This window comes from Bactrocera oleae, chromosome 6 (assembly GCF_042242935.1).
Source record: "Bactrocera oleae isolate idBacOlea1 chromosome 6, idBacOlea1, whole genome shotgun sequence".
Lineage (NCBI taxonomy): Eukaryota > Metazoa > Arthropoda > Insecta > Diptera > Tephritidae > Bactrocera > Bactrocera oleae.
The window spans coordinates 44918273-44945511 of NC_091540.1; the positions used below are offsets into that span (position 1 = coordinate 44918273).

Below are 27239 nucleotides of genomic sequence, written 5' to 3' on the forward strand. Positions count from 1 at the left end.
ATTAAATTTGTGAACATTCATTTACTTTTTGATATATAAAATTAAGTTTAAAGTTGTAGCTCATGAGCACTGCTATTTTTATGAACACAGCTGTACATATATGATACGTTATTGTGCAGTTCACAAAAAAGCTTACTACGAGCTGTGTTAAGAAAATTACGGAAATTTTCTTTTTTCTACTCTTGCAACATGTTGCTACAGAGAATAATAGTTTTGTTCACCTAACGGTTGTTTGTATCATATAAAACTAATCAAGATAGATACAGGGTGGACCAAAAAATTTTTTTAATATTTTTTCTTTTTTCTCATTTCAAGTTGTTCGTAGTTAAAGTCCAACAGAAAATCATAAAAAACTACGAATAACTTGAAATAAGTTTACTTTTGTGGATCGGTAAATTTCCTAAAACAATATGTGTTGATTCTCGCTTAACAATTATTTGTTTGTGTACAATAAAAATCAAAAAAAAAAAAAAAATTATTTGTTTTATTTATATGGGAAATTGAAAATATCAATGATTCACCTCTTAATATTAATATTATTATTAAGAGCTCAAAATTTACCAGAATTTTTTTTTGCATCATTTCGGATGAGATTTTTATGGTAACTCAGAAAATAAAAATAAACGTTTTTTTTGGCCCACCCTAATGTATAAAAACGATCAGGATGACGAGACCAGTTTAAGTCCGGGTGACTGTTTGTTCGGTCGTCCGTCTGTCCGTGTAAACGATAACTTGTGCAAAAATTGATATATTGTGATGACACTTGGTGCACATATTTCCTGATACCCATGATGGTAAGAGTGGCTTTATAGGAGCAGCTGTCCAAACTGGATAATAGGCGTGGCAACATTCGCCTTTAGGTGGAGTCCCTTACCTCAGCAACTACTCAACCGATGTCAACTATGTTTAGGGTCTGTTGTAACTCAAATATTACTATCATAGGGTGTGAAAGTGGAATGAGAAATCGGATGATACTTCTCATACAACAAAGATCAATGTTCCATCTGACTATTAAACTTTCGGAATCTAATTACAATTTTTGAAGGATCCAGATACTAAATATTTGGACCCCCGTGTATATAGCTGATTTTATACCAAACATATCGGTGAAACTGTTAGGTCTAGTATTGAAATTCGGGGAGAATATTTTTGCGATGACATCCTTGCAAATTGCTCGGTTACATCTGAACGTAGCCCTTTCTTACATGTTTGAAAAAATATTTATTCACCAGGCTGCTACTGTATGAATGGTGTGAATGTGTATCAGGGAATACATCCCACATTTTTAATGCTTCTCATCATACAAAGATCCGCTATGAAATTAGGAGAGCCAGTCTGTTTGCTCCCACTATGGGGTGGCGTAACCTCACTATTACTTCAATGTTTGCTTCCCTGAGTTGAAAGTCAGTACTCCCCATTGATCAAAGAGGGACCTTCGGACTTTCACGCGTAAGTATTAAAATTAATTTATTTGGGTATTAGTGGACAAATCCTTTATTTAGTGTGCAGACGCTATCCAGGTATTTTTGCTTTTTCGACAATATTGTCTATACTGTCAGAACCATATTACCATAACGAAAAGGGCTCTAGGCATTTGGGCTTTGTGAAACATATAAATTTTGAATGAATTGTTCACAATAAGTCGTCCCATTTAATTTATTAAAAAAATATTCCAGCTATTACTTCCATACTCAATTTGTACTTTATTTACGATTAGTTAATTACAATTATTTTCATTTAATACTTAAATGCGCTTAAAACTATTTACAACAGCAGATTTATTAAGTGAGCAAAAAGTTAATAATAAATTAATACAGCTATACTTATAAAGAAACCCTGACGCAGTGACTATTGCCTTATGACTCAAAACCCTTACTGTTTACCATAAACGGGATTTGATGGATAATTAGTTGGTAGCATGGCAATCGGACCTTGATTATTGAGTTCATTCTCGCCTTCATTAGCCGGTGTTGGCGCATAAGCAGCGTAGGGATCACTGCGGCTCTCCCAACCGTTTGCACCACCATGTCCACCAGCGCCATAACCCTGAACTTGACCATTATGTATATGCAGGTGAATTTCCTTTGATGGGTGTTGCTCGCTGTGCGAATACGTTGCTGCTGGCGCTGAGGCACCCCAACCGCCAGTCGCATGTGGCGTCCAAGTCTGATAATTCCACTGTGGTGCAGAGTGTTCATAACCACCGAAATTTGATTTCAATGTAATGAACTTGGCAAGTATGGCGGCGGCGTTCATCAGCACAAGCAATTTCACCAGGAATAGCGTTTTCATGCCAAGCATGATAAGGAAGGCCACCATAGCGGTCAGTATGCCAAATTTGAAGATGAGTGGAATCAGGGCCATTTGTAGGCGACGAATTTTACCAAAAGTACGACCCTCTGAAAGTGAAAAAGAGATGATAATATGGAAATAAGAAGAGTTAAGAAAATTTGGATTTTAAATGCGTTTATTTATAGAATAAATTTTTAATTCTTGCAATTAAGATTTAAAATGTAGAATGATTAATAAGAAATATATTTTGTTTTTTAAATTTCAGTTTCGTCAGCTGATTCACATATATACAAAGTCAATCAAAACATCACAATAACGAAGTATTATTTACACTCTATTAGTTAATTAACATAATTCAGTTGAGTATAAGAGTGTATTTATTATGTTGTATTTAAGAAATAATGTGATGTCATGCGTTATATGAATTACTAGGCGTGATATTTCGTCACATGACTTTAAGTCACATGGGCATTCATCATATGATGTGATTGCATTTCGTGTAATGCAAAGTCAATGAGGAGTTTTCTAATCTTTATTAGGATTTATTTATTGGTGAATTTGAAAGTGGTGATAATACGATCTTGTGGGTGGCAACTAGGTCCCACCTTTAAATTGCGGATGTTACAAAAAAAAACTTCATAATGCATACAAAAAATAAGTCTCCTCACAAATCATCGAAATCAGTGTTTTGTACTTTGTTTTTGTCAGTAAATATTTTTTTGTGGTGATCAGAAGCAAAAAATATCACATCAATCATACCAATTGAACCCGTATGTCATATGATATGATTCATGAAATGACCATGAAATCAAATATCTGTGTTTAATTGTTTAAGTAGCTTAACTCAACTTAAACCAAAGTAGGCATTTTGATATATAATCAATTATTAATTAATATTTTGGCGTGATTTTTGGAATCCGCTCCTCAATCATTATAATTGATAAAACACAAAGTCATAATCGATGATATTGGTTAGTTAAATTGTCAGCATAAACTTAAGTTAAGTTAAGATATTTAAACAAATACATACAAATAGCAATAATAAACACACAACAATAATGTGTTCACTGCAATTTTTATTCCGCTTTAAACATCTTCGCTTAGTAGCTATTGCTAGTGGTGTGAGATTAAAATAATGTGCAATTTCTCATGCAATCGAAAGCCAATATTGCTGTAGAAGAATAAAAAAAATCATTTGGGATGAATCAGAGCTGAACATAATCACTGGAGACTTTCGCGTCTAGGCTCACGCCAATTCACTTTTTTTATTTTTTCGTAATAAATCTTTCTCATTGCAATTGGCGCCTTTCAACCACTTGTATATTTATTATATTTTGCTTTAAAATTTTGCATTACTCTAGATCTGAGTTTTTGTATTAAATATGCTATACGAATAAGAGTTTTAGCAGAATAAAATTATTATACGATTGCAACATTTGGCAAGGAGTATAATAGCTTTCTTCAGCTAACGATTGTTTGTATCACCTACAACTAATCGAGTTAAATATGGGGTTATGTATACACTTATATAAATGATCCAAAGCGGAATTGATAGGAGCTGCAGTCAAAATTAGACGATGGGCGTGTCTTCCGTCTTTTCCTTTGTATTAAAACCGTTTAGGATATTAAAAATAGTGATATTTTAATGAAAATAAATGGACAAGTTTTACTTTGGTCTAAACCTCATATCCCTAATATAATGGATTCCGATCCTCTGGTTGACGTTTTCCACATCAAGTCAACACATTTAAAATGTGCAAAAATAGCAATAAAACTAAGTCCAAATTTATGACCTTCAATATAAGTCAAGCAAATACCAAATTTGATTGTAATTTGTTCACGATTTCTTCGAATAATGGATGTTCAATTTTTCGCAAATTTTTTTTTAATATAAAGTTTCACCAACACCTGACGGAATTTTACGGACTTTGATTCTTGCAAGTTGCAAGAGTATAAAATGTTCGGTTACACCCGAATTAACCCCTTCATTACTTGTTATTATTGACCCAGCGTTCAAAGAAAACGAAAGCGATAATTGAAGATGCTATGCAACTGTTTAAATGACCTGTTGGTGTACCTCATGAACTGTGCACTTATGTAAGTGTGCTTGAAAAAGTAGTACTGATACACATGTGGTACACACCATCGCATATATGCTCTTCAATTCATTGTATACGTCTTCAAAATCAGTTGTTGAAAACAAAGCTTTTGTTCACTTACAGCGGGAAAAAAATAAACAAAAAGAAAGTAACAAATTGAAAATAAACAAATTTAACTTCACTTGTTGATAATTACTGCCCAACACAATAATTACCAATGTGCACCTTTTTATGCTTGCACATAATTGAAATACTTTTGTGCTTAAATACTTATGTAAACACTTACGGGTGCTTGTGTTCAGTTGAAAAAGGTGCTAGTTTCATTTGACCAACTGCACTACGATCTCGAAGTGACAAGTACCAATATGAATACCACTTAATTGTTATAATACGATTGATATATAATTCATGAATGTCAAAGTCATAAGTCTAAGAGTAAAAGTAATTCAAGACTGCTTTTTAAACCAACAAATTTTATTCAATTAAATGTCTTTAGAAATTTTAGTAAAGTGAAATTTTTTTTTATTTATTCAATTTTCTTTCGAAATCTTTTTATTGACAATGCGTTGTTGATGTCAAAAATCAAATATAATCAAAATACTAAAATATTTTCAAACGCAAAAATGGTATGTGTCATTAATGACTAGTAACCATAATAATTTAAAGCAATAGTGAAGATATTAGGATTAAAAGAAACTCATAAGAGAATACGGTGTTTATGCTTACTTAAAAATACACAATATTTTTTAACAAAAGTTTTATTTTAAATAATGATTACTAAATGTAATGATTACCGATGTGTTTTTATACTAAAAGTAATGATGGATTTGACTATGCTGTTATTACCAAGACCCTGAGAAAAGAAACGAATGGTATTGATCATTATAATTAGTGCATTTAGGAATCAGTTACTATTATTAATTTAAAACTTATCACGAAACTTAGAAGTGTATTCCAAACAGGAGTCTTACTTGGAGTACTTAGAACTCCGGTCCATTGTGGTACCTAAAACACCCATATATTGATCATAAACACCCTCATAAATCGACAAGCGCTTTAAGCCTATCACAAATTTGTTCAGGCTGTTAATATCAGTTTCGATTGTATTTCTTTCTTCGAGGGTATAACCACACATTGATGATGAAGTAGCTTGATGATATTGTTAGTGAACTCCTTGACTAACTTTGAGAGCACAGTTAGCGAACTCAAATGTAGAATTACCGCTTTACTGTCGGAGGATGCACTTCGGAACAGTACGTCCACTGCTATCTTAATAGCAGCTGACAAACGCTACAGTGATCCAATAGCCTCAAACTAAGCTTGACAGTGAGCTCCTAACATAACATTTAAACCTAAAAATTATTTCAAATAATATTTTTCTGTATTTTCTTTGGTCGTGGAGGACAGTCTCGACGATACCACCGATTGTGCAACACCACACTCCCTCCATCAAACCACAAGCATTTGTATCAATACACACATTTGAACAAGTAGATATTTTAGTGTTGCAACAAATGCAAGTGAAAAGTGGTGAGAAAAGTTGCCGCCAATTGTGGTTGCACTAACGACCGCTAAGGTTGATGTAATATTGAATGACAAGCATTGACGCTTCTTTAAACACATCATTAGTTGTGTTAAGCCGCCCAAAGCACATATGTATGCAAGTGTATGGTAAAGTCATGACGGCTGCTCTTGGTGCAGAAGATGAAAAGCCGTGACAAAGACATTAGTGGTGCTAAGTCAAGGCGTTGAAGGAAGTAAGTACTTAAGGTGGCACACTTTTGAAGTTGGCAAAATCAAAAAAATCAACAAAATTGTTCAAAATCATCGTCAAAACAATAGTAATATGTGCATGTCAAAATGGGAATTGAAAGCCCAAACGACAATCAACGCTACAAGCGCATCAAGAAGTAGAGTAAAGTAAATTTACTTGTAAACACAATGCATGTCAACTTGAAAGTGTTTTCCCTTCAACCTTTTCAGCATCTGTTTTTGTTTAAGGCACTTGTTTATTCAGTGATTTGTACACTTACCTACAGCCGCCATCGCCGCTTCGGAAACATCACGTACTTCACGTACCAGCGCCTTTTGTGCACCGGCCGCTCCGTCGGCATCGTCATCGCCGAAAATGCTTTCACTCAGATCGTCTCTTATCCAATTCCACACATTACGCACCATGCCCCAAACGCTGAACGACGCGGTGGCGTCTTCATTTTTCTCTGCCGCCGTCAGCGCTGTTTCACTCTTCGCTGGTTTGTTGGCACCCGATGCCGCTTCTGTCTCAGCATCCTCATCATCATCCTCATCTTCATCATCGTTATCGTCATCATCAGCTTCAACATCAGCCTCTGTGTCTACTGCATCCGCACTATCAGCCTCAATATCTGCATCATCTTTCAATTCGTCTTCATCATTTGCCTTTGCCTCAAGAATCGAAGCAGCTGGCGCTACAACAACAGCTGCCTCTGTCGCATATTTTGCATGGCTTAGCTCTACTTTGCTAGAATTTGTATTTTCCGTGCTGGCGTTAACTGCGTTTGTTGCTATTTTTGCTGCATCAACTTGACAGCTAAGCAACGTAATTGTGGTCAACAGCAGCGCTAATGCGATGGTTCGCGCGAAATTTGTGCGTGACTGAAAGTGAGAGAAAAAATGGCATGCTTTAAAAAATATTTATTTTAAAAGTGAAAAGTGCTATTAAAAAAAATGACTTGTGCTAACTCAATGTGCTAAATGACTTTAAGCTAGGTCAGTTATTTTTAAAAATTTCACCAACTGTTATTCTCCCTTCAATGCAAAAGACTTAAGCAACGAACTTGTTGTGACTTACTACGCTTCATTTAGAAAAGCTGCTTAATCAAGGCATACATTTTGAAATGGGAGGTATTTAATTCAATATGCTATTTTTAACTACATGCTGACACGCTCGCCAGTAGAGTAAGTAACCAATTTCATTTCGCTGCTGTTGAAAATGTGTTTTTTTTTTTGAGTACGCGTTTGACTGTCTCATGTAATATTTATTTCTTGCGGACATGCCCAGCTATTAATTATGTCATCTGAAGTTAGTGCGATAATTTGTAGAGTTAAATCATTTTACTGAAATTACACATTAAACGTTCGTGTACTCTTATGTAACGATAAAGAGATAATAAAATTATATGGTAAGAGAAATCATCATCAAATACAAACTAATTTCATGTGGTGAAATGGTCATGCTTGTTTAACTACTCATTTATAAACACACTATAACTTCGAAGTATTTTATTTGTATGTAGCATCTGTGTGCGGCTTAAATCGGAATCGAAAATTGATGCACCAGCCATTGACGCGTACTAATTTTAAGGCAATATAGCCAATTTTTTCTATCAGCGTTAAAAATTTGGAATACTCATTTAGAAGGAATTATTATTTTTTTTTATAACTTGGAGCTCTTTCGCAGTGGGTCAAATTTATAGAGATCACATCCATAATATAAAAGTTTAGAATATTATTGCTGCATTCTTTGCTTTCATCCAAAATATATATAAAAATATGTCAATTCTGTACTATTTTCGATACTTATCAAAAATGTTACGCGCTATAAAAAAATTTGAAAGGTCTTATGCTTACTATTGGTCTCCTGTGAATATTACTAGAAACTGTAAGATCTAAAATATAATATACACAATGAATAATTAGCTAAAGCATAACAAAAGCTGATGTGAAAAATAATGTTATTATTTTTTTGTAACTAAAATAAATTCGAGTATACCGTATCATAGAACAATACTTTAAAAAAATATATCATAATACAAAAAAAAATTTTTTCAGCCACATACTATTCTTAGCCCTGAACAAGGTATCTTAACTTTGTCATAAAGTTATTTAGAGCCAGAAGGAAACATGGAAACTTTTATTAAAAATATATATAACTTATCAGCTTGAGGAGCTGAGTCGATTTAGCCAAATCAGTATGTCCGTCCGTCTATCTGTATATAAGCAAACTCCCTCAGTTTTCGTGTTATCGACTTGTATGTTTCGCGCCACTATTAGCTATAGCTGCCATACAAACTGATCCATCAAAATCAAGTCTTTGTAAGAAAAACTTTTTTTATTATTTGACAAGGTGTAGTCACAAACATTTGTCCAAGTAAGCACTATAATCTCCGAATAAATCGTTTAGTTGGGACAACTATAGCATATAGCTGCCATACAAAATCCACTGCTTGTATGGAAAACTTTTGTATCTGACGAGATATATTCACTAAATTTGTAGTAGGCAATTGTCTATGGCAACGCCATAATTTTCAATCATGCTGTCATACAAACTGGCATAGATTATTCATCAAAGCATCGCTACAATATCTGAATATATTGTTCAGATGTGACAACTCTCGCATATGGCTGCTGTACAAACTGGCCTATCAAACTCCAGATAAAGATTTTTATACCCTTTTAAGCTACGAAAAATATACTTGTGAAGAGTATTATAGCGTCGGTTTAACCGAAGATGACGTTTTTTCTTGTTTTCATCCAATTATACTTAGTTTAAAAGATAGTAATAAATCAGTTTATGTAAAACGTTTGACAATAATAAAAAACAATTTAAAAGAAATTTTCAACAAAATAAACCAAGGTTTAAAGAGAGGGAATATTTTAGCTTTACCATGAAATTAAGTTTCAAACTCAACTAAATTTATATGGACTTTGTTCTTCTTATTTCGGAAAATGAAAGCTTATCAAAACAAAAGAGATAATAACTCCTAAATGGAGCAGATACTTGTGACTAAGAAAGTCAAAAATTTGCGAAAGTGCAAAATTCAGTTCGCTAAAAGTGTTAGCAGTCTTTAGTAAACCCAATTATTCGGGTGATTACCACTGCTAACAAGCAGAAAATATGTCAGACGAAATTCAAAAATTACAAAGAAAAACAACAACGAAAGTTTGTCTGAACTACTTCCAGCACAAAACGTTAAAGTTACTCAGATTTGAATATCAAGAAAAGGTGTAGTCACACGGGTTATGAAATAAGCAAATATAAATAAGGTAAACCATTACTTTTGGCCAAGTATGGACACGTAGTTCCGAAAAAATGCCAAATGAAATTGAAAGCAGGCGAATGAAATTGAAACTCAGTTGATTTGTCTTTAGCGGGGAGAGTGCAAATATTTGCTTTTATAGTTATAGCTCTGCCTTTATTTACAAAAAAGAGAAACATATGTGGTTATTTGTTATGAAGAAAGTGAAACAGTGCGAATCAGCGACAAAGAAGCGAACGCTACGCTGTAAAGATAAACCGAAGACTTAGCGCGCAGATTTACGTAATCATGCAAATTTGGTTTTAAATTTGCACTCAATTTAGTCACTCTCCAAAATAGTTGAAATATATATATCTTTGTTTATATATATGTACACTTATCTGGGTCAAAAACCGAATGTTTTCTTTTTTCCGTAAGGTACTCTGCAAAATTGGTTGGTAGACACCTCTAAGGAAGCCTCTCCAAGTATAAGCTTTTAATTGTATTTTTTTTTATTGTCAGCTAGAAAAATTCATATATCGCTTCCAAGTACCTTTAAAAATATATCGTTTTTTAGATTTAATGCTCTACAAAATGGTCTCTCACGATTTGTTCGAAAGTTTTGTGTTTTGTAGAGCAGAAATTTTCCTACAAGACTATGAGCTTTGTTATTTTGTTTATTAAGTTATAATATTTAAAATCAAAAAAAAAAATAAACAATTGGTCAAACTTCAACCGTTAATATCTTTAAACAATTAGGTTTACGAAAAAATTGTAATAGACCTTTTTTAAAAAACTTTCAATTCCCTACCAAATCTATAAAAAATATTTTTTTTTATTGAGTTACTTGTAATTGCAAACGCAAAATTTTTTATTTATTTTGAAGTTACTTTTATCAACTGTGCAAAATTCTTTTTACAAAATTAGTGTCTCAGTAGTATCGGCTTATTTCAGTCTAAAGAGAAAAGTTCGCTTCAACGTTTAATTTGCATAATTGCCGCCGTGTTGGTTCGCATTAGGTTTAGGCATGCGCCAATTACTATTATTTTACCAGCAAGCAGCAAACATTCGAAATATTTATGAGTTTTTGTACAAACATATTAATTTTGCTAGTCATAAGCATGTGTATGTGTGCAATTCTAAAAAGCGAGAAATTTATGTCAACCGTTCTCGCCAATTAAGCCAAATATAGGTATTTGTGCATGGAAATGTCCACACTTATATATAGAAATGTATATAAACATATGTATGCATATATATGTACCTTAGCATAACTATTTAGGTATAGACTGCCCAACGGTACTTGCTTGTGTACAAAACTGTCTCGATTCTTTGCATAAATTCGCTCCGCTTTCTACTCGCTTTGTATTCCTCTTGCGAATTTATGTCAGCGCCAATTAATTTTGACCACCTATAGGCACGTCTCATTTCACCTGTCTGCTGTGCGAATGTGATTCTTTTCGTTGCCAGCAATTAGCAATTGACCAAGTTTTCATTTTCGGACAAATGCTTAAGTAAATAACAAAGTTGGAACACAACAGACATAAAGAGCAGGAGAATTGCAACAATGTTGATTTTTATACAACTACAAAATACAATGTCTACTTATATACATATATATATATACATAGTTTGTGTTATTGTAATAACAATGCAAGTTTCTAATATTTTATATAGATTTAATATTTATTACAAATATGAATATTTCTTTGTAACGGTAACTACGCAAAAATACTTTTTTTGCCATATTTATGTAAGGAATATAATGAAATGGCATATCACACTCTCGAGTGTATGTCGTCGAAAATCAGATAATCCTGATAAATGTTACTGTTACTTTGTAAATCAAACAAAAATCTAAAAATATAAATTTTTGGTATTGAAGTTATTTCATAGACCTATGAATTATACAAGTTAGTGTTAGCTTGTGTGATAAATTACAGGATATGTTATATCCAAGCAAGTTCGTTTCTTAAGTCTTTAGCTTATGAGCACAGTATTCGTTCCTTACGCGCTTTGCTAAAATGACATAAGGCATAAGAAACAATACTTGGAATTAAAATATGTTTCTGTATACGCCAAAATTATTAAAAAGTGGCTTAAAATTTAAACATTTTTAATCATTCGCACTCTTTTCTGTTTATCAGAGCTATTAACGAGCATTTGTCTTTTCGCTCTCTCCATGTATCTTTTATTTATCTTCTACCATAATAATGGCACGTGCCATTCACACAACAGCATCCTCTTATACTTTTTGAAAGCCAAAAGTGAATGTAAATGTCAACAGCTATTATTGTTATTTACCCAGTTACCTGATTCTGTATAAACATATTAAAGTAACAAAATTATTTATTTTGATTTCAAAAATTCTTCTTTTTTTTCGCCAATAATAATTTAAGTGTATTATTTTCTTGATGAATGGTATTTTCGCACAGCATTAAGGTTTTGAAAGAATTTCTCGCATTTTTTACTGTGATTATAAATTTCGTATAATTTAGACTTGTTTATTGTGCGCGTACTTTCTTATGCTCAGAAGCATTCAAGCTTTGTTCTAAAGTCGTAAACTGCGCTCAAAAAGGCGCTGCTGATTTCTTTCACATTAATAGCGAACAGCTGGAACAACTTAAACGGTGCTAAAGAAGGTCGTTAGTGGTTTTGTAAATGGATTTAAGTGGTGTTCTAAAAAATAATCTTAGAAGCGAATATTTTACTTTCAATTTGCTTTTTATCACAATTTATTAATAAATAACAATAATAAATAATTAAAAAGCAGTTATAAACAGCAAAACACCTTTACTAATGCTTGTCACTAATGTTCCCCAACACATAAGTAATAATTAAGCTGTCAGTTAACAAAGTTTGCGTGTCAGCGTTAATAAAACGAGTGCAAACCAAAATTGAAGAAAATTAATTAAAATGGATAATAAAGTTGCAAAAGAGCTTACCGCCAACAAAAGATAGTAACGCAAAGGTACAGACATGCAAAAGAAAGCGGCAGTTAACAGTAAATTGTGATGATGAGCATGGCAAATAAGCGAAAAATGCTTTTCATATTCATATGAGTTAGTGACGGAAAGGTAACATGCCACAAGCTGGGAACAAACGAGGTACAAAAGAGCAGCGATAAAATTACGCGAAAATAATGAATATGCAAAATTCACAAAGTAATGCAGAAATAGCAACTTTAAATAAAAAGTAATCCAATGAAAACATAAAGCTTAAATGTGTTTGTGTAAAATGAAAGGTAATATAAATTTTTTTAATATTTTGAATATGTGTATTTAACACGCTCAGGAGAAAGGATATATTTGAAAGTTAACTGATGAACTTACTTCAATTTTAAAAATACAAATACACATCTTGCAAATCATAAACACTATTATTAATATTCCTACAAAGACTTAATGAACCAATTGTGTGAATATTGCCGTTTTTTTATTGAAAAAGGATGCCGGAAATGATATATCACGATATGAACGATCTTAGATTTTAGCAGAAAAATACGTAGTTTCTTACAATAGATGACACATCCGATTGTTTCTTAATCAAGTTCGATGATATAATCTATAAACCGTGTGGGCTATGCACAGTTCCTATCCATTCCCATCAGTACAATTGGGAATCACCAAGATCTCAGAAAATAAGGTTATCAATAGGCACCTCTGCGTAAGACTAGTTTAAGAAAAAATCCTTTTCTTCTCTCTAATCTTTTGATCAATATTATATTTGATCCCCAGAAATTCTGAGAATGATCAGTGGAATGAAATTTTATGACAACTAGGATACGTTAGCCGATTCTGAGGTTTCATTTGAAACGTAAACCTAAATAGTGCTACAATAAATGATAACGAAGACTAACTTGACTTTTTAAAAAAGAAAAAATGAGCAGATAAGAATAACAGTTCATTTTAACCCTTAAATTCGATATCATTTCTTTTTTTTTTCTTTTTTGACTCACGTTAATATGTATTACCTATGATTAAAGGTCTTTGTAATATTTATTAAATCATTTAGGTTGCTAATTCTCTCAAACTTGGTATGCAAATATTCATGATTGAAGTAATTTAATATTCTACAAATTCGGCCTGGATACCTTATTTGAACTAGTGAAAAAATATTGAAAAAAAGGGATAAAATCAATCAGTGGATTTTTTATCTTATAAAATCAATTGAAATTTTTAAGTTCTATTAGAAATTAGAACTGTCATAATATTCGCTTTATATTCACAACGTTATACACAAAATCCTTTTTAACCTACAAAATTTCTACAACTCACATTTCTACACGTTTGAATACAGAAAACCGACATATATGCATTTATGTGCATAACAGCAGCTTTGTTTACTTTTACCAGAGCAACAATGCTGCAAGTCCACAATAAACTTCAAATGAGGTTAATGTGCCTCAAACGTGCATTTTGCAGCCAATTAAAACAGTAATGCCGCTAAATTTATATGTTCTCAACATTAGCAAACGAGTTGCTTGCAATTCAAATTTTTAACTACTCACCATTTTCTCAAATAATTGCAAAATGCGTACACTTAACAGTTAGTTTTTGTATAAATTTAAGATTTTATGGTACAAAAAAAAATTTCTAGTTTTATTTTTTAATTAACCACACACGCGAAATTCGTTCGATTATGTATTTCAATTTGATTGTTTTTGTCTTTGTTCTTCGGCAATTTCGTATTCACGCAACGTTTGTTCGACTTTCTCGCACGCTTCACAAGTTCACTTCAGCGCACGTTGATATTTAACGCAAATAAATTCTTCCTCAATCGCAATCACGGAAACTGAAATGTTGGCTGCTCGCCACCAACGCCACCAAACCTGCATATGACTACCACAAACCAAAGCTGCACGTTCCGTTTCGGTCAAGCCGCACTCGAAGACTGGTTCGCTCATCTGCACCAAGTCACCAAGACAAGTTGGTTGCCACAGCGGTGCGCAGCAGCTAACTGTGAACGACAACACATACACACATAACGCCAACTCCATCTCTCCAAAAGTCATGCTAATATGGAGTTGAATATTTCTTTACAAATTTCTTTTGCGCTTTTTCCAAACACTCACTCACTCGCCTGCAAGCACACACGCATATCGCACGCACACATACGGACGGACATATAAGTTTGCGGTTACAAAATTTGTTAAAATAAATTAAACGCTTTTCGAAGAGATCTGCTACTTCATCTTGTATTCTTTGCCAACAGCGATCCCAATTGCAGCTGCTGAGCTATGCTGAGACGAGCTTTTACGCCACACTGCACTTAACATACTTGTAGTTTGCTTCACTTGTTGTCTTTTACTCAGCATCTCGGTGACTTAACGGCAACGGCACGTCTATTCGATCAACACCAGCAACAACCTAGTCTTTCACAATACTGTTAAACGCTTTTTGTCTGGCACTTTCTTTGCGCATTTTATTTGTTTAGTTGTAGTTGTTGTCTGCTTAGCAGCCACTTGTATTAAGTCACACACACACATGTAAACTCGTTTGTCACCAAGCACTTTAATGTTCCACATGCCACTCATATGTGGATCTGCCAGTTTTTTTTCCGGTGGCACGAGCTTTCCATTTGACCGGCTGCCGCCTAAAGTTTGTTATGAATAAGCGTGTGAAGCAGAAATGTGTTCAACATGCTACGAGGCGCTTATGTCAGCATGCACGTATGTATATGTGTATTTAATATATAAATTATAATTTGTGACGTCATTGGAGTCGCAATGGCAAAGCATTATTTTCAATGTAACTTTGGCAATCAAGTTGTTTGGCATGAGAGGCTGTTCTCATTAACCCTAATTTAGCGATTGCGTCTGGCAAAATGTATAACTTTGCGGGTCTAGATGCGGATCATCACTATTAATAATTCTACTCTCTAAATTAAGTCTTAAGTAAAACTATGAATGAGCGACAGGGCAAACTAATTGTACTTTTGGGAGAAAAACAATTGTATAATAATCAGGCATGTTCCAGAAACCGAATGAAATTGATGTGATTTCGAATGCTGTTCTGCAAACCGACTGAAATCAGTTATTCGAAATCTTTCAATTTCACATCGAAACAGCTGTTTGAAACAAATGAGATTTGTTTTTAATTGATATGTATAATAAATATTTTACACCGGTCGGCAAGATTTTTGGGTCCGACTTCTTTATGTTAAATTTCCGTTTCTCCTACACAAAATAAGAGAAAAACATTTTTTTATTAAAGTTTGCTTTTGTAAAAAGTTTTTTTCTATTATGTTTATATGGGCAAATCAGGTTCATTTGTATCAGACAAAAAGAAGCTTTAAGTGCTAAAAATAAAATGTTCAGTGTTTTTCAATCTCTTATCATAATCATACTCATAGCATGAAAACGAAAACAAAAAAATTTTTTTTTAACCAGTGCTATATTAATTTTCCGCAAATAATAATTCAAATCCGCAAATTAATAATAATTATTCAAATTAGCAAATTTATAAAGTTTCAATCAAACCTTACACGTTATCTTAGATTAGGTTATCAGACTGATATTCATAAAGTCACGAATGATCGCACTTGGACAGCTAGAACGCAAATATTAAATCCAGAGACTGAGTGTAATTCGTAGAAGGTATGACTACCGCGATGCTTCAACCTTAATCTAACAAAAGTTGGACTGTGGAAGATGTACCACGTCAGCGCCAATAAGACAGTATCTAGTGAGAACTCCAATCATTGCGATAATATGAACCTAGCTAAGAGCTAGTAATTCAATAGACATCATACGTTTCACGTTCAGAAAAATATAACTTTTGCACAGATGCTCGTCGTTAACTAACAGTTTCTGAGATAGGGTCATAAGGTCCACAAAGCCAGTGCTGAAATGAGACATTAGACTGGGATGAGAGTGCATTTTATTGTGACTTTGCAGTTTTCAGAAATTCTACAATGACCAGCCACACAAGCCAGTCTACTTGTTTATTGTATTGCTAGTGAGGCCAGACACTCCTTGGCTAACCTTGAGCGTGCTGTCAGTGATATATAAATTATTAAGCATGCCTTGTATTGAACAACAACACTTACTCGACAGGAAAAATGTATCTTATGTACATATGTATAACTGAAAATTTCACACTTAACAGATCTAACTTTAGAATATTTGCATTTAACTTACTAGTAACAAAAAATACCATATATTTATTTACATGGTCCACCTTATTCCTAACATTCCGAAGAACATAGTTTTATAATGCTTAAGTAATACATTATTCGTTTATCGACTTGTTTTTCATCTCGAAAACAATACATAACGGATTCTTGAATATTTTTGTTATGTTATTTTAAATCAAATAACACTTAAATTTTCTTCAATTCCTTTAAAGAAAAATTTACTACTGTGCATCGGCTATTATGAATAGCAAATAGTTAGAAAACCTTTTCAAAGTTTTTATTCTGAAACGATTATCGAAATATCCAAATATATATGTTTGTATGTATAAGAAATGCAACCGGTAATGCTATAGTAAAATCGTAATTTAGCTGCAATAAAACTATCCCACAAAAATATATGGATTTCAACAATGAAAGCGTATAATTTTTATTGCTTTTTTGAATTACAACAAAAGCGTCACAAATTCACACTGACCGTGACACCGCTTGTTCACTTGTTGGTAAGGTCAACATCAACAAGCATTCATAAAAATGCCGCAGAACACCATGGTGCAACCAAGCGAATGACTATTGGTGCATTCATGGAACTGACCACCAACGCCCCAGTAGGAAAATGAATTATCAACTCTTGATTTTATTTGAGTCACGTCGCTTTGCAGTTAAACATCGAAGATCATTACATAAATATAAATCTGTTTTAATATATAAAACCTTTTTAGTAGAACTCATTACTCTATTTATAATTTTTTCATTTTCGTTCAATTGAAGTCATGCCTAATATATAGAGGAATTATCTTCACTTCTGATATTTTTATATCACAGTCTATTAAACTTATTTATATTCAAAAAAAATTAAATAAAATTTTTTTCTTAAATACTTGTAATATTTTTTTTATTTTCCAACAGGATATTTGTAGCAACAAATTATAAACTGAGCAGCTTTTGTCGTCACTAACTAAAGTTGTGTAACTCCAAATCAGTAACTCATCAACGAAAGCGCATTGTATGTGTGGTTTATTCAACCATTGCCTGCGGGTAGAAATGGATTTGGTTGTGTTGCATTGTTATGTAAAATCTTGCACCGGCTAGACTTTATGCACTTCTTGACTACTGCTTTAAAGTTTATTACGTTTAGTTTTGTGCATTGTTTTCTCACACCTGTTCTTTATTATGGTTATATAATTTCTTATAGTACAATCACCCGAAATTCGGACAAAGAAACGAATTATATGAGCGCCTTTTAAAGTTGCAGTGAACCCTAAAGTTCTATTTTATACTCTCGCAACATGTTGCTACAGAGTATAAAAGTTTGTATCACCTAAAAGTAATCGAGTTAGATAAAGGGTGAAGGTGATCAGGATGAAGAGACGAGTTGAAATCCGGGTGACTGTCCGTCCGTCCGTCCGTCCGTGCAAGCTCTAACTTGAGTAAAAATTGAGATATCTTTATGAAACTTGGTAGACATATTTTTTGGTACCGTGAGACGGTTGGTATTGCAGATGGGCGTAATCGGACTACTGCCACGCCCACAAAACGCCATTAATAAAAAACAAATAAATTGCCATAACTAAGCTCCGCAATACGATACAAGACTATTATTTGGTATACAGGATCACATTAGGGAGGGGCATCTACAGTCTTAAATTTTTGAAAGTGGGCGTCCCCTAATAGGTTTAAAGTTCATATATCCTAAACCATTAAAGCTATAATAACAAAATACACAAGTGTTTATAGCACCTCTATCGACAGTGTGAAATCGGGTGACATCTCCGCCCACTATCCGTATAACGGTACTGTTAAAAACTACTAAAAGCGCGATAAACCAAGTACTAAATACGCCAGAAACATTAAATTTTACCTCCAGGGTGGTATAAGATGACTTTAATGGAACCGCGTTCAAAGTAGACAGTAGGCGTGGCACCGCTTACTTTTAAGTAAAAGCCCATATCTTGGGATCTGCTTAACTGATTTCATCCAAAGTCGGTACATAAGATTCTACTCACATTTCTATGTTATAGTGCGAAATCATATTACAACCACGCCTATTTCCCATATAACACCATTTTGAATTCCATATGATTCTTTCACTTTCCAGTATGCAGTAAAGCTTTAGGTGAATAATGCGTTTAAATTATGCCACCTTCTGACCAAAAATTGTCTAAATTAAACCAAAACTGTTCAAACGCCTAGCTACTGTATATGTGGCCCCCAATGCCTATAGTTGACTTTTTACCGAAAATATCGGTCAATGTGTAAGATCTATAATTGAAATTCATGTAATAAAATAAATAAATGAACCTCTCTATAATAGTATGTCTTTTTGTCAAAAATGGGTTTAATCGGATCAATACTTTCTTTTATATAAAATTTTGCCAACACCTGAAGTAATTTCCCGGGCTTTGATCTTTGCAAGTTGCGAGAGTATAAAATGTTCGGTTGCACCCAAACTTAGAACTTCTTTACTTGTTTTGGTTTTAGTTTGATGATTTATGAAGCGAGCTGGATATTTACTGAGGGTTTACTTTTGTCGGAGGTTGTTACACAATGAAGTGCGGTGTATGCGTCTTGAAGGCGAAAATATACCAATTATCGGGAGAAAGTTTCATTATATCAAGTAGTTTATTTGCTGTATTTCTGTACAAAAGTATTCTTTTATACTTGGAATATATGCTTTAAGGTTCATGTGAATTGAAATGGTGTTATATGGAGAAGAGGAGAATTTTGGACCGATAAGCTTAGATAATAGATAATAACCACTTAAGATAATACAACATTTTTTTAATTTATCATTTTAACAACATAATAAAACAATAAAATTTATTTGAACTTAATATTAAAATGTTAACAAATTAATTAAAATATAAATACTAATAGGTGGTATATCATCAACCTCTTCATATAAATTATGCCAACCATAAAATGTAAAAGTACTTCATATATAGAACGACCTCTCCACTCACTTTTCGACTTAACTCGCCGACCGGAAACTATTGACCCAAGCAAAGCCATTCCAATAGGTGTTTGTGCCAGTATTCCTGTTGTAAGGATTATACGAATTGTAGTTGTTGTAGGGGTTGTAGGTGTTACCAGAGTTGTATGGATTATAACCATATGGATAGCTGGAAGGATTAGTATTAGTATTCCCGGAGTTTGAGTAAGACTGGGAACTTGGGAAGGTATATTGCCCAATAACCCATGGCCATATGCGAATATTTGTGCCATACCCTGTATATGGTGTGCCGCTCAGCTTTGCAAACTGTGGATACGATGTCGCGTAGGGATCGACATACTGCGGTGCTGCCAACTGCGTGTAAAATACAGATTTTTTAGTTAAATTTGATTAAATTTTTTGATATTTTTTTAGCTTGCATGCATTTACCGAGAGTGTAACGACGCTTGCGCACAATAGATAGGATAATAAGGCACTCATATTGTTATGATTTTAGTTTTATGGTTTAACGATATTTGCCACTGTAAATATTTGTGAAATCAACCAAATTTAGATCACTTGCTGTTGACACTTGGATGTTAATGCAGAACTGTTTAAAAAGTTATGATTTTCGCTGCTTAAATAGCGTGGGTGCTTTTGCGTTTTTCTTCCATAAAAAGTGTGTGAAAATTCCACTTTTTTCGAGCATTGTTTTGCACAGTATGCAAATATGCCTATTTTCGTTACAAATTATTTTAATTTTTCGCTTTTGTCATTGAACTTGACTTTGCACTGAACAAACAGTTCGCTCGATTATTTATCAGTAATTTGTTTAAACAGCAATACTGTATTTAAAATTTTATAAAATTAACGGCAAACTACTCATACGAGACGACAATTTGTGAGCATTTAAAATGTGGATTTATATTGTGACACTTGACTTTGTGTTTATTTTTGCGCTACACGGGAAAAAACTAATTATATAAACGTGCTCTAATACGAAGAGTTTATAAATGTTTTAGAAAAAATGTATTACACTTTGAGTTAAATATTTGTAAGGCTTATTTAAAACCGGAATTATTTTTTTTTTTTTTTGTACGATAATACTTTATTAAAAATCTATAAATTTAACTACTCTTCTGTATTTCTACAAGCACCAGCGTATCATTATTAATGCATATTTTCAAGATAATATTTAATCTTCTTTGAAAACCCTGTTTTGTTATTATCGGAGTTGATGCTGTTTTCCATACACGGAAGACATTAGAGGTTACGAAAGATTAATAGATCCGTTAATATATGCATTATTGTCAATCATACAGCTATGATACAAGTATTTTCTTTTAACCAAATATGGTACGATTTTATTCTTACGGTATAATACTGCTTAAGTTTCGACTCATGTAAACTTCTTCTTCTCAACAAATTTTCAATAGAAGTCACTTTCTGGCTGAAATTAGAAAACTTGCCTCACACCACAAAATTATAATATCTTTAACAAAATTTTTTACAGTGTAGCTCCAATGCAGGGAATCACCCATTCCATCCATCCATTAGTCTTGCGCTCTATTTCGCCAAATTACGAAATCACATTTCTGCAATATAATTATAATTTTCATATTTGTTTGATAAATTTCGTTTAATAAACTCTAATCAACACTCTCGACAAACACATTTTTGGAAATTATTTGTCACACTTGAATATTTTTGTATTAAATAATTGCTCCTATTAAACACCTAACAACTCGCCATTAGTCACCCGTCACAGATCGTTGATCTCTTATATTGTTGTCAACATGCTCGCTTCCGCATAATAGATTATAAATCAGCGGGTGCAACACATATATATGACATAGTGTATTTGCAACAAACCACATATGATCGCACAGCCAATCGCAAAATCATAGTGGTGAATCCGCTATTGTGCATAAAGTATAATTACTATAATTTTTATTATTGATCGATACAATTTAACCATTAATATGCGACAATAGTAGCAGAATATTGAATATTATTTATTTTAATAAATACCAAAATGTAATTTTCATCGTTTAAGGTAATTACAATTAATTACAAATTACAAACAAATATTTAAATGCATTCATGCGCAGAGTGTATTCCGATAAGTACACCCAAAACTCCACGATCACCAAAGAAGTAAATATATTCTCATAACCAGCTTTCGTAAACGACTTCCATCAAAATTTCAGCTGACTTGGACTTGTTTTGTTTTCACCGGGTGTGTCTCCGCAAAGATCCTGCTTATATAAGTATTCGAGTACGAGAAGACACTGTATACGAGTTATACTAAAAAATTACTGCAGTTTTTTCCGCGAATTTGTCCCCACTGTGTGCATTGTTAACTTTTGTAGAGGAATTTATGGCAAGACTAAGTAGATATGGCTTAAGAAATGAGAATGTTGAGATCCCAGCTTCACCGTCGCTATTTAATATATTATATTAAACTCCTTTTAAGTTATTTATATTTCCAAATCGAAAACAAACAAACTCTGCTCTCATTGGAAGAGAAATTCTTTTCGTTTCTATAAACAATTATATTTATTTAAGTATTTACGTTTTGAATTCATAAAAAGTTATAAAAATTTTCACTTTAGAAAGTAGTTTGTCAGTTTTTTTCAGTCGTAATAGTAAATCTGACCTAAATTGTCTGAAACAAAACTTGGTAGCATTAAAGATAGCGAGTATACCGATACACTCGAAGCTAATTCAACTCGACATGCTTTGAAATGTACATATATTTTTTGACAAGAGAGCAGCGCGCAAAGATAGTGTGTAGAAAAATAGTGAATAGAATACAGCATATGTCTCCTATAAAGATAGACCTAGCATATCTAGCATATCTGTAATAAATAGATATTATATCAAAGCCGTTTGAAAGTAATTTCATGCGCCTCATGGGGAGAGGTATACAAATTATTATACCCTGAACCATCCCTCTCTATATACGAGAACTAGTCTCTTATGCCTATGAAATATTGGTCTGAAATTTTGCACACATCACTTTCTCAATAAAAAGCTGCTCATTTGTCGGAACTGTCGATATCAGACTACCATATCATATAGCTGCCATACAAACTGAACGATCGGAATCAAGCGCTTGTATGGAAAACGTTTTTATTTAAAGAGATATATTCAAGAAATTTAGCAGATTATATTATCCAAGGTAAAAAAAAATGTTATTGTTTACAAACTCCAGTTTTTAACTATGAGTATATGGTGTAATTACAACAATAATTAGGGCAGACAGTATTGTTGTAGTGTTTTCAAAGATTTATTATACTTTCATATATCGATGCGGTTGCTATAACAATATTTTTGACAAAACTCTTATATTATGAACTTTATTTAGAAGTCGCGTTGGTATTACAAAAAAAAAAAGCCACAAATAAAAAAAAAACAACTTACTTTAATTATGAGCGTGTTTTCAAAATTTGGAACATAACAGCAGAACACATACAAACATTATGATAACAATATCGCTAGGAAATTAACTGTATAAATTAGATTTATAACTATGTTTGTAAGTACATACATATATACAACTACATATATTATATAAATATATGTACACGCATACATTTCGTTTAAAACTTTACAATAACATACTATACATAACATTATAAATAAGGAAAATGACTAACTCTAACGATTCATTAAATTATTAAAATATTCGCTAAATATGCGCCACTTAAATAGGTTGTTCGTAAATCTCATTAACTTTTTATACACATACTATATATTAGGACAGTTTAGTCATAACAAATTACATATAATTACAAATAGTATAAATACAATTACTTCACTTAGCTAATTACTTGTCAGCAAGGTCACACACGAAGTGATACCCAAAAAGGAGAATATTAGGGTGTTTCTCGAGAGAGTTAGGGTTGTTAGTGTTGTAGTTGGTAGGTGAATAATGGGTGGCAGGTGGTGTTTCAGTAGTCTTCATCCTCGTCAGGTGGCTCTGTGGCGTACGTCAGTTCATTCAAATAAAACCATTTCTGTGAAAGAGTAAAAAAAAAATATTTTATTTATGTAAACTGTGGAACAAATTTGACCGTTACCGGCGATTCAGTGCAGTTAAAGTTGTAATCCCAATCACAGATGCGATACTCCTGATTGAAGGAGGTCTCGTTGGCGCATAAATGCGGTATGCGATTGCCCTCCTCATCGCACATGTGGAAGATCTGTTAAAATGGTAAAAGAAATATTTGAAAATAAAGCATACTTTCAGGCTCAGTGCGAACGTGTAAAAGCTGCGCTTTACAACCACAAAAAGCATATTGAGCGTTTTGTGACTAGCTGTTAGCTTTTCTCCCGAAGCTCGCTTCAATTTCTGTTTAAAATTTTATTGTTTATTATTATGTTGGCTCACCTGACAATTGTACTCCATGTCGGCGTAGAAGCCAACCGGTCGATGCGTACAATCAAAAGAGAATGTGATATTATCTAAATTCGTCCACTCTTTCGTTTTGTGATTTTGAAATACTGGACTGGCGGCATCTTGTAACGTCAAGGCTGCAAGTAGAATTGGACCTGTGCACATGCAGCAATTGTGTTTTTGTTTTTGTGTCACAGATACGATACGAATAATTTTGTTAATAATCAGTCAACAATATTTACAAGTTTGTACAATATGACTTTTTTTGGTTTTGTTGTTTTCGCTACTTCACTTACAACTATTTGTGGTTAATTGGCATTTGCAAGAAAAAAGCAAAATGTCGGATATTACAAAATTTAGTTGATTTATGTTAGTGCTACTGGTTAGTATATTGTAAGTCTTATGAATTGAACTACTGTGATTAGTAAAGTGTGTCGTTGATAAAATAAATTCAGTAACTACAATATATGTATATTTTCTTGTGAAACAACAAGTCTAAAGCAGGGTTGCAAATAATGCATTAAAAAAATAATTGAATTAAATTTTTTTTAATCGCAAATACGGGATAAATAAACCTTTTAACCCCGCATACCAGATTAAAAAATAAAAACATTAAATTATTTTAACCCAAAAAAAAATGTTTCACATAAACCGGATTAAAAACTTATTTTTAATTTTTAATCCCGACTGCCGGATTTAAAAATAAAAAATAAAGTTTTTATCTCAAACATACATATAATTATGAATTAAACAGAGAATTTGTATAAGAATTAACATTTTTCGCGTTCATTTAAATCACAAATAATATTTTATATTATATTGTATAAGAATTAACATTTTTCGCGGTCATTTAAATCAAAAAATAATATTTTATATTAACAGTTTTTAAACCCAACAACGGTATTAGAAAATGAAAATCTAATTTTAAATTTCAACATCGTGATTAAAAAATAAAAAGTCAGTTTTTCGTTCAAAGTTTTTTAATTAAATAATTCGCAACCCAAAAAACAAGTAAAAGTAGCATGAAAAAATAAAAGTTTTTACAATTTGTAAATATTATATAACAAAATACAACCAAGCCTTTATGTAAAGATTGTAAAGTAGAGTTGCCATAATATTGTAATTTAAAATTAAAAAACAAAAATAAATAAATTGTTGAACTTTCAACTCAGAAAATATTTTGAGATTTTTAAATGCGATTTCGAATAGAGTTACCACCATAAGATATTTTAAAAATATCGAATGCACTTATATGCATCTACGAGTTTTGAGTACTGAGATAGAAATTGAAAAAAACATATATTAACAATTTTAAATAGAGTTGCCTGACCCAAAAAAATATTAACAAAATGCAGCCACATATGTTAAAAATTAATTTTTGTTTATTGAAAACAGGAATTATAAACTTTTTTATATACAATGTAATTAAACGATGTTCACTTTAATACTCAATTTAATGTAGAACTCGAAAATTCTGAGAAATGCTATTTAGGAATAATATTTATAATAATTCAATAAAAAACAGATATGAAATGTTTTATTTAATAAATAAATATATACACACATGCAATTGAGAGTAATATAAGATATATAAGTAAAATATATTTAACAGGACTTATAATATTGTTGTCTGCCTTTAAACCAGTATAACTGTATAAATTATGAATAGAGTTACCAACACCATTATTTAACATTTATGTTCTAAAATATTGTTAAAAAAGCTAAAGTTTTATAGTAACATATGGAATGTATACACATATATTTTTTCGGAGCAGGGAGCGTGATATCAGAACTTCGTTTTCGATCGTTTGTTCAAAGTATCCAAAACATTTATTACTGTAAAGAATTAAAGCTCAAATATTGCCATGGCCTTCTGGCGAAGTCTATTACTTTTAAAACCAGCTGTCAACAACGTTAGATTAAAGCTATTATTTGCCTAAATTTAACAAAACCTTCAGTATAACTCGACATTTCTTAGCAGTCAATATACATAATCTTGACTCGTATCTCTTTTCTTATAAGGTAAGTTTTTGGTGGATTTTGGAATAAAAACAGAATTCAAGTAGAGTGCAGAAGAAAAATATTTTTATTTATTATTTATAAATATATTTGAAAATTAAAATAACAAATAAAACATAAGGGAATCAATTTGGACTTGACCTACTTAACAACTCAAACTCGCCTAAAATTTGTACGCACTTATACGGATATGTAGGTATGTACTTTCCAATTACTTTCACATTACCTTCAAACAAATATCCGAAATGACATTCGCCAATTAACAATTAAAACTTAATGAGCATTTCAAGTTCATGCAGAAAATATTAATTTTTGCCTTACTTCAATAACAAGTTTTATATACAACCTAATTAGTAAAATAAAGTTTAGTTTGCGAGTGTTTTCAATATAAACAAAGCGTCGAGGCCGAGAGAGTGAAGCAAAAGGTAGTCATTAGCCATTAACCAGCAACAATTACTAATTATTACCAATCAAAAATCAAAATGCCATGGAGTAATTAATACATCAACAAATTAACCGTTACTCAACGCTATATTGAAAATAATTTTTAAATTCATTCAATGATATATAAATACACACATATATAAATATAGATATATAAAATTTTTATGCTCACCTAATAAAATGCCGGAAAGCCATAGAAAACGTTTAGTGTAATCCATTTTCGTCCATAGAAATATTCTCCGAATGTGCAATAATCTGTACTTGAGCTTTATCCATACGCTTCAAAAGCGGCGTTCACCACTCAGTCCACACCAATGTTGGACAGCTCGATCGTGTGACAACTACGAGGCAATGGAGGCCAAAAGAAAGCGACAGGCTTGAGTTTAATATCAAGCTGCGTTTTATAGGCTTAAATGTGCGTGTGTGTGTTTTTTATTTGCATATATACTTATACTTATATATGTATAGTGTGTTTATTTACGTCCATAGTTCGTAGAAGCAGTAAGTAATGCAAAAACAATTTAGGGCTGACAGGTGTCTTCGATTTGGCAAGCACAAGCCACTCTCACATGTGGTGCTGTTGCTTAGTTCTTTGGCCTAAATATTAACCGATGTCGTTGACATTGCTTTAGCTAGTGGCGGGGTCTTCGGTCAATTGGTTAGTTGGCTTATAAAGGGCTACAAGTTGGTAATTAAGAAATTCACTGCAATAAAGAAAGTGAAAAATTTTATTAGTGTTATACACGTACAATTTTTTATGGCTGTTATTAATATTATCAAAGTAATTATTATTATTTCCTAGTTTTTACAATTTTCTATTTGCTAAAATATTGTATAAAAGTTTCATAGAAGTTAAGAGGTTTATATGCAGACGTTAGTATTTGTTTTTGTAGATTTTTCCAAGTATGTTTATAAGCAAA

The 27239-nt window shown here is 32.4% G+C and overlaps 3 protein-coding genes across 10 annotated transcripts in view; all 3 read right to left on the minus strand.

Moving 5' to 3' along the window:
- Positions 1 to 1739: 1739 nt before the first annotated feature.
- Positions 1740 to 14124, minus strand: LOC106620298 (uncharacterized). The gene is made up of 3 exons (XM_036372422.2): positions 13899 to 14124; positions 6425 to 7025; positions 1740 to 2399 (listed from the first exon to the last, which is right to left on the minus strand). Exons 1-3 carry the CDS (start codon positions 13899 to 13901, stop codon positions 1873 to 1875), a joined length of 1131 nt encoding a protein of 376 aa, XP_036228315.2. The 5' UTR covers positions 13902 to 14124; the 3' UTR covers positions 1740 to 1872.
- A 5258-nt stretch (positions 14125 to 19382) lies between these two features.
- LOC106620288 (staphylococcal secretory antigen ssaA2) lies at positions 19383 to 20344 on the minus strand. Its single transcript, XM_036372432.2, has 3 exons — positions 19905 to 20344; positions 19750 to 19829; positions 19383 to 19644 (listed from the first exon to the last, which is right to left on the minus strand). Exons 1-3 carry the CDS (start codon positions 19953 to 19955, stop codon positions 19494 to 19496), a joined length of 282 nt encoding a protein of 93 aa, XP_036228325.2. The 5' UTR covers positions 19956 to 20344; the 3' UTR covers positions 19383 to 19493.
- Positions 20345 to 22722: 2378 nt separating this feature from the next.
- Positions 22723 to 27239, minus strand: part of ckd (cracked) — a 60545-nt gene continuing 56028 nt past the window's right edge. For 7 of the 8 annotated variants that reach the window (XM_070111113.1, XM_036372423.2, XM_036372428.2 and 4 more), the window contains 4 exons: positions 26492 to 27023; positions 23851 to 24011; positions 23540 to 23662; positions 22723 to 23476 (listed from right to left, as the gene is read on the minus strand). In XM_070111113.1, coding sequence (XP_069967214.1) covers positions 23411 to 23476; positions 23540 to 23662; positions 23851 to 24011; positions 26492 to 26537 — 396 coding nt within the window. In that variant the 5' untranslated portion in view covers positions 26538 to 27023 and the 3' untranslated portion in view covers positions 22723 to 23410. The remainder of the gene's footprint in view (positions 23477 to 23539; positions 23663 to 23850; positions 24012 to 26491; positions 27024 to 27239) is intronic. The other variant, XM_036372430.2, reaches the window with a different exon arrangement.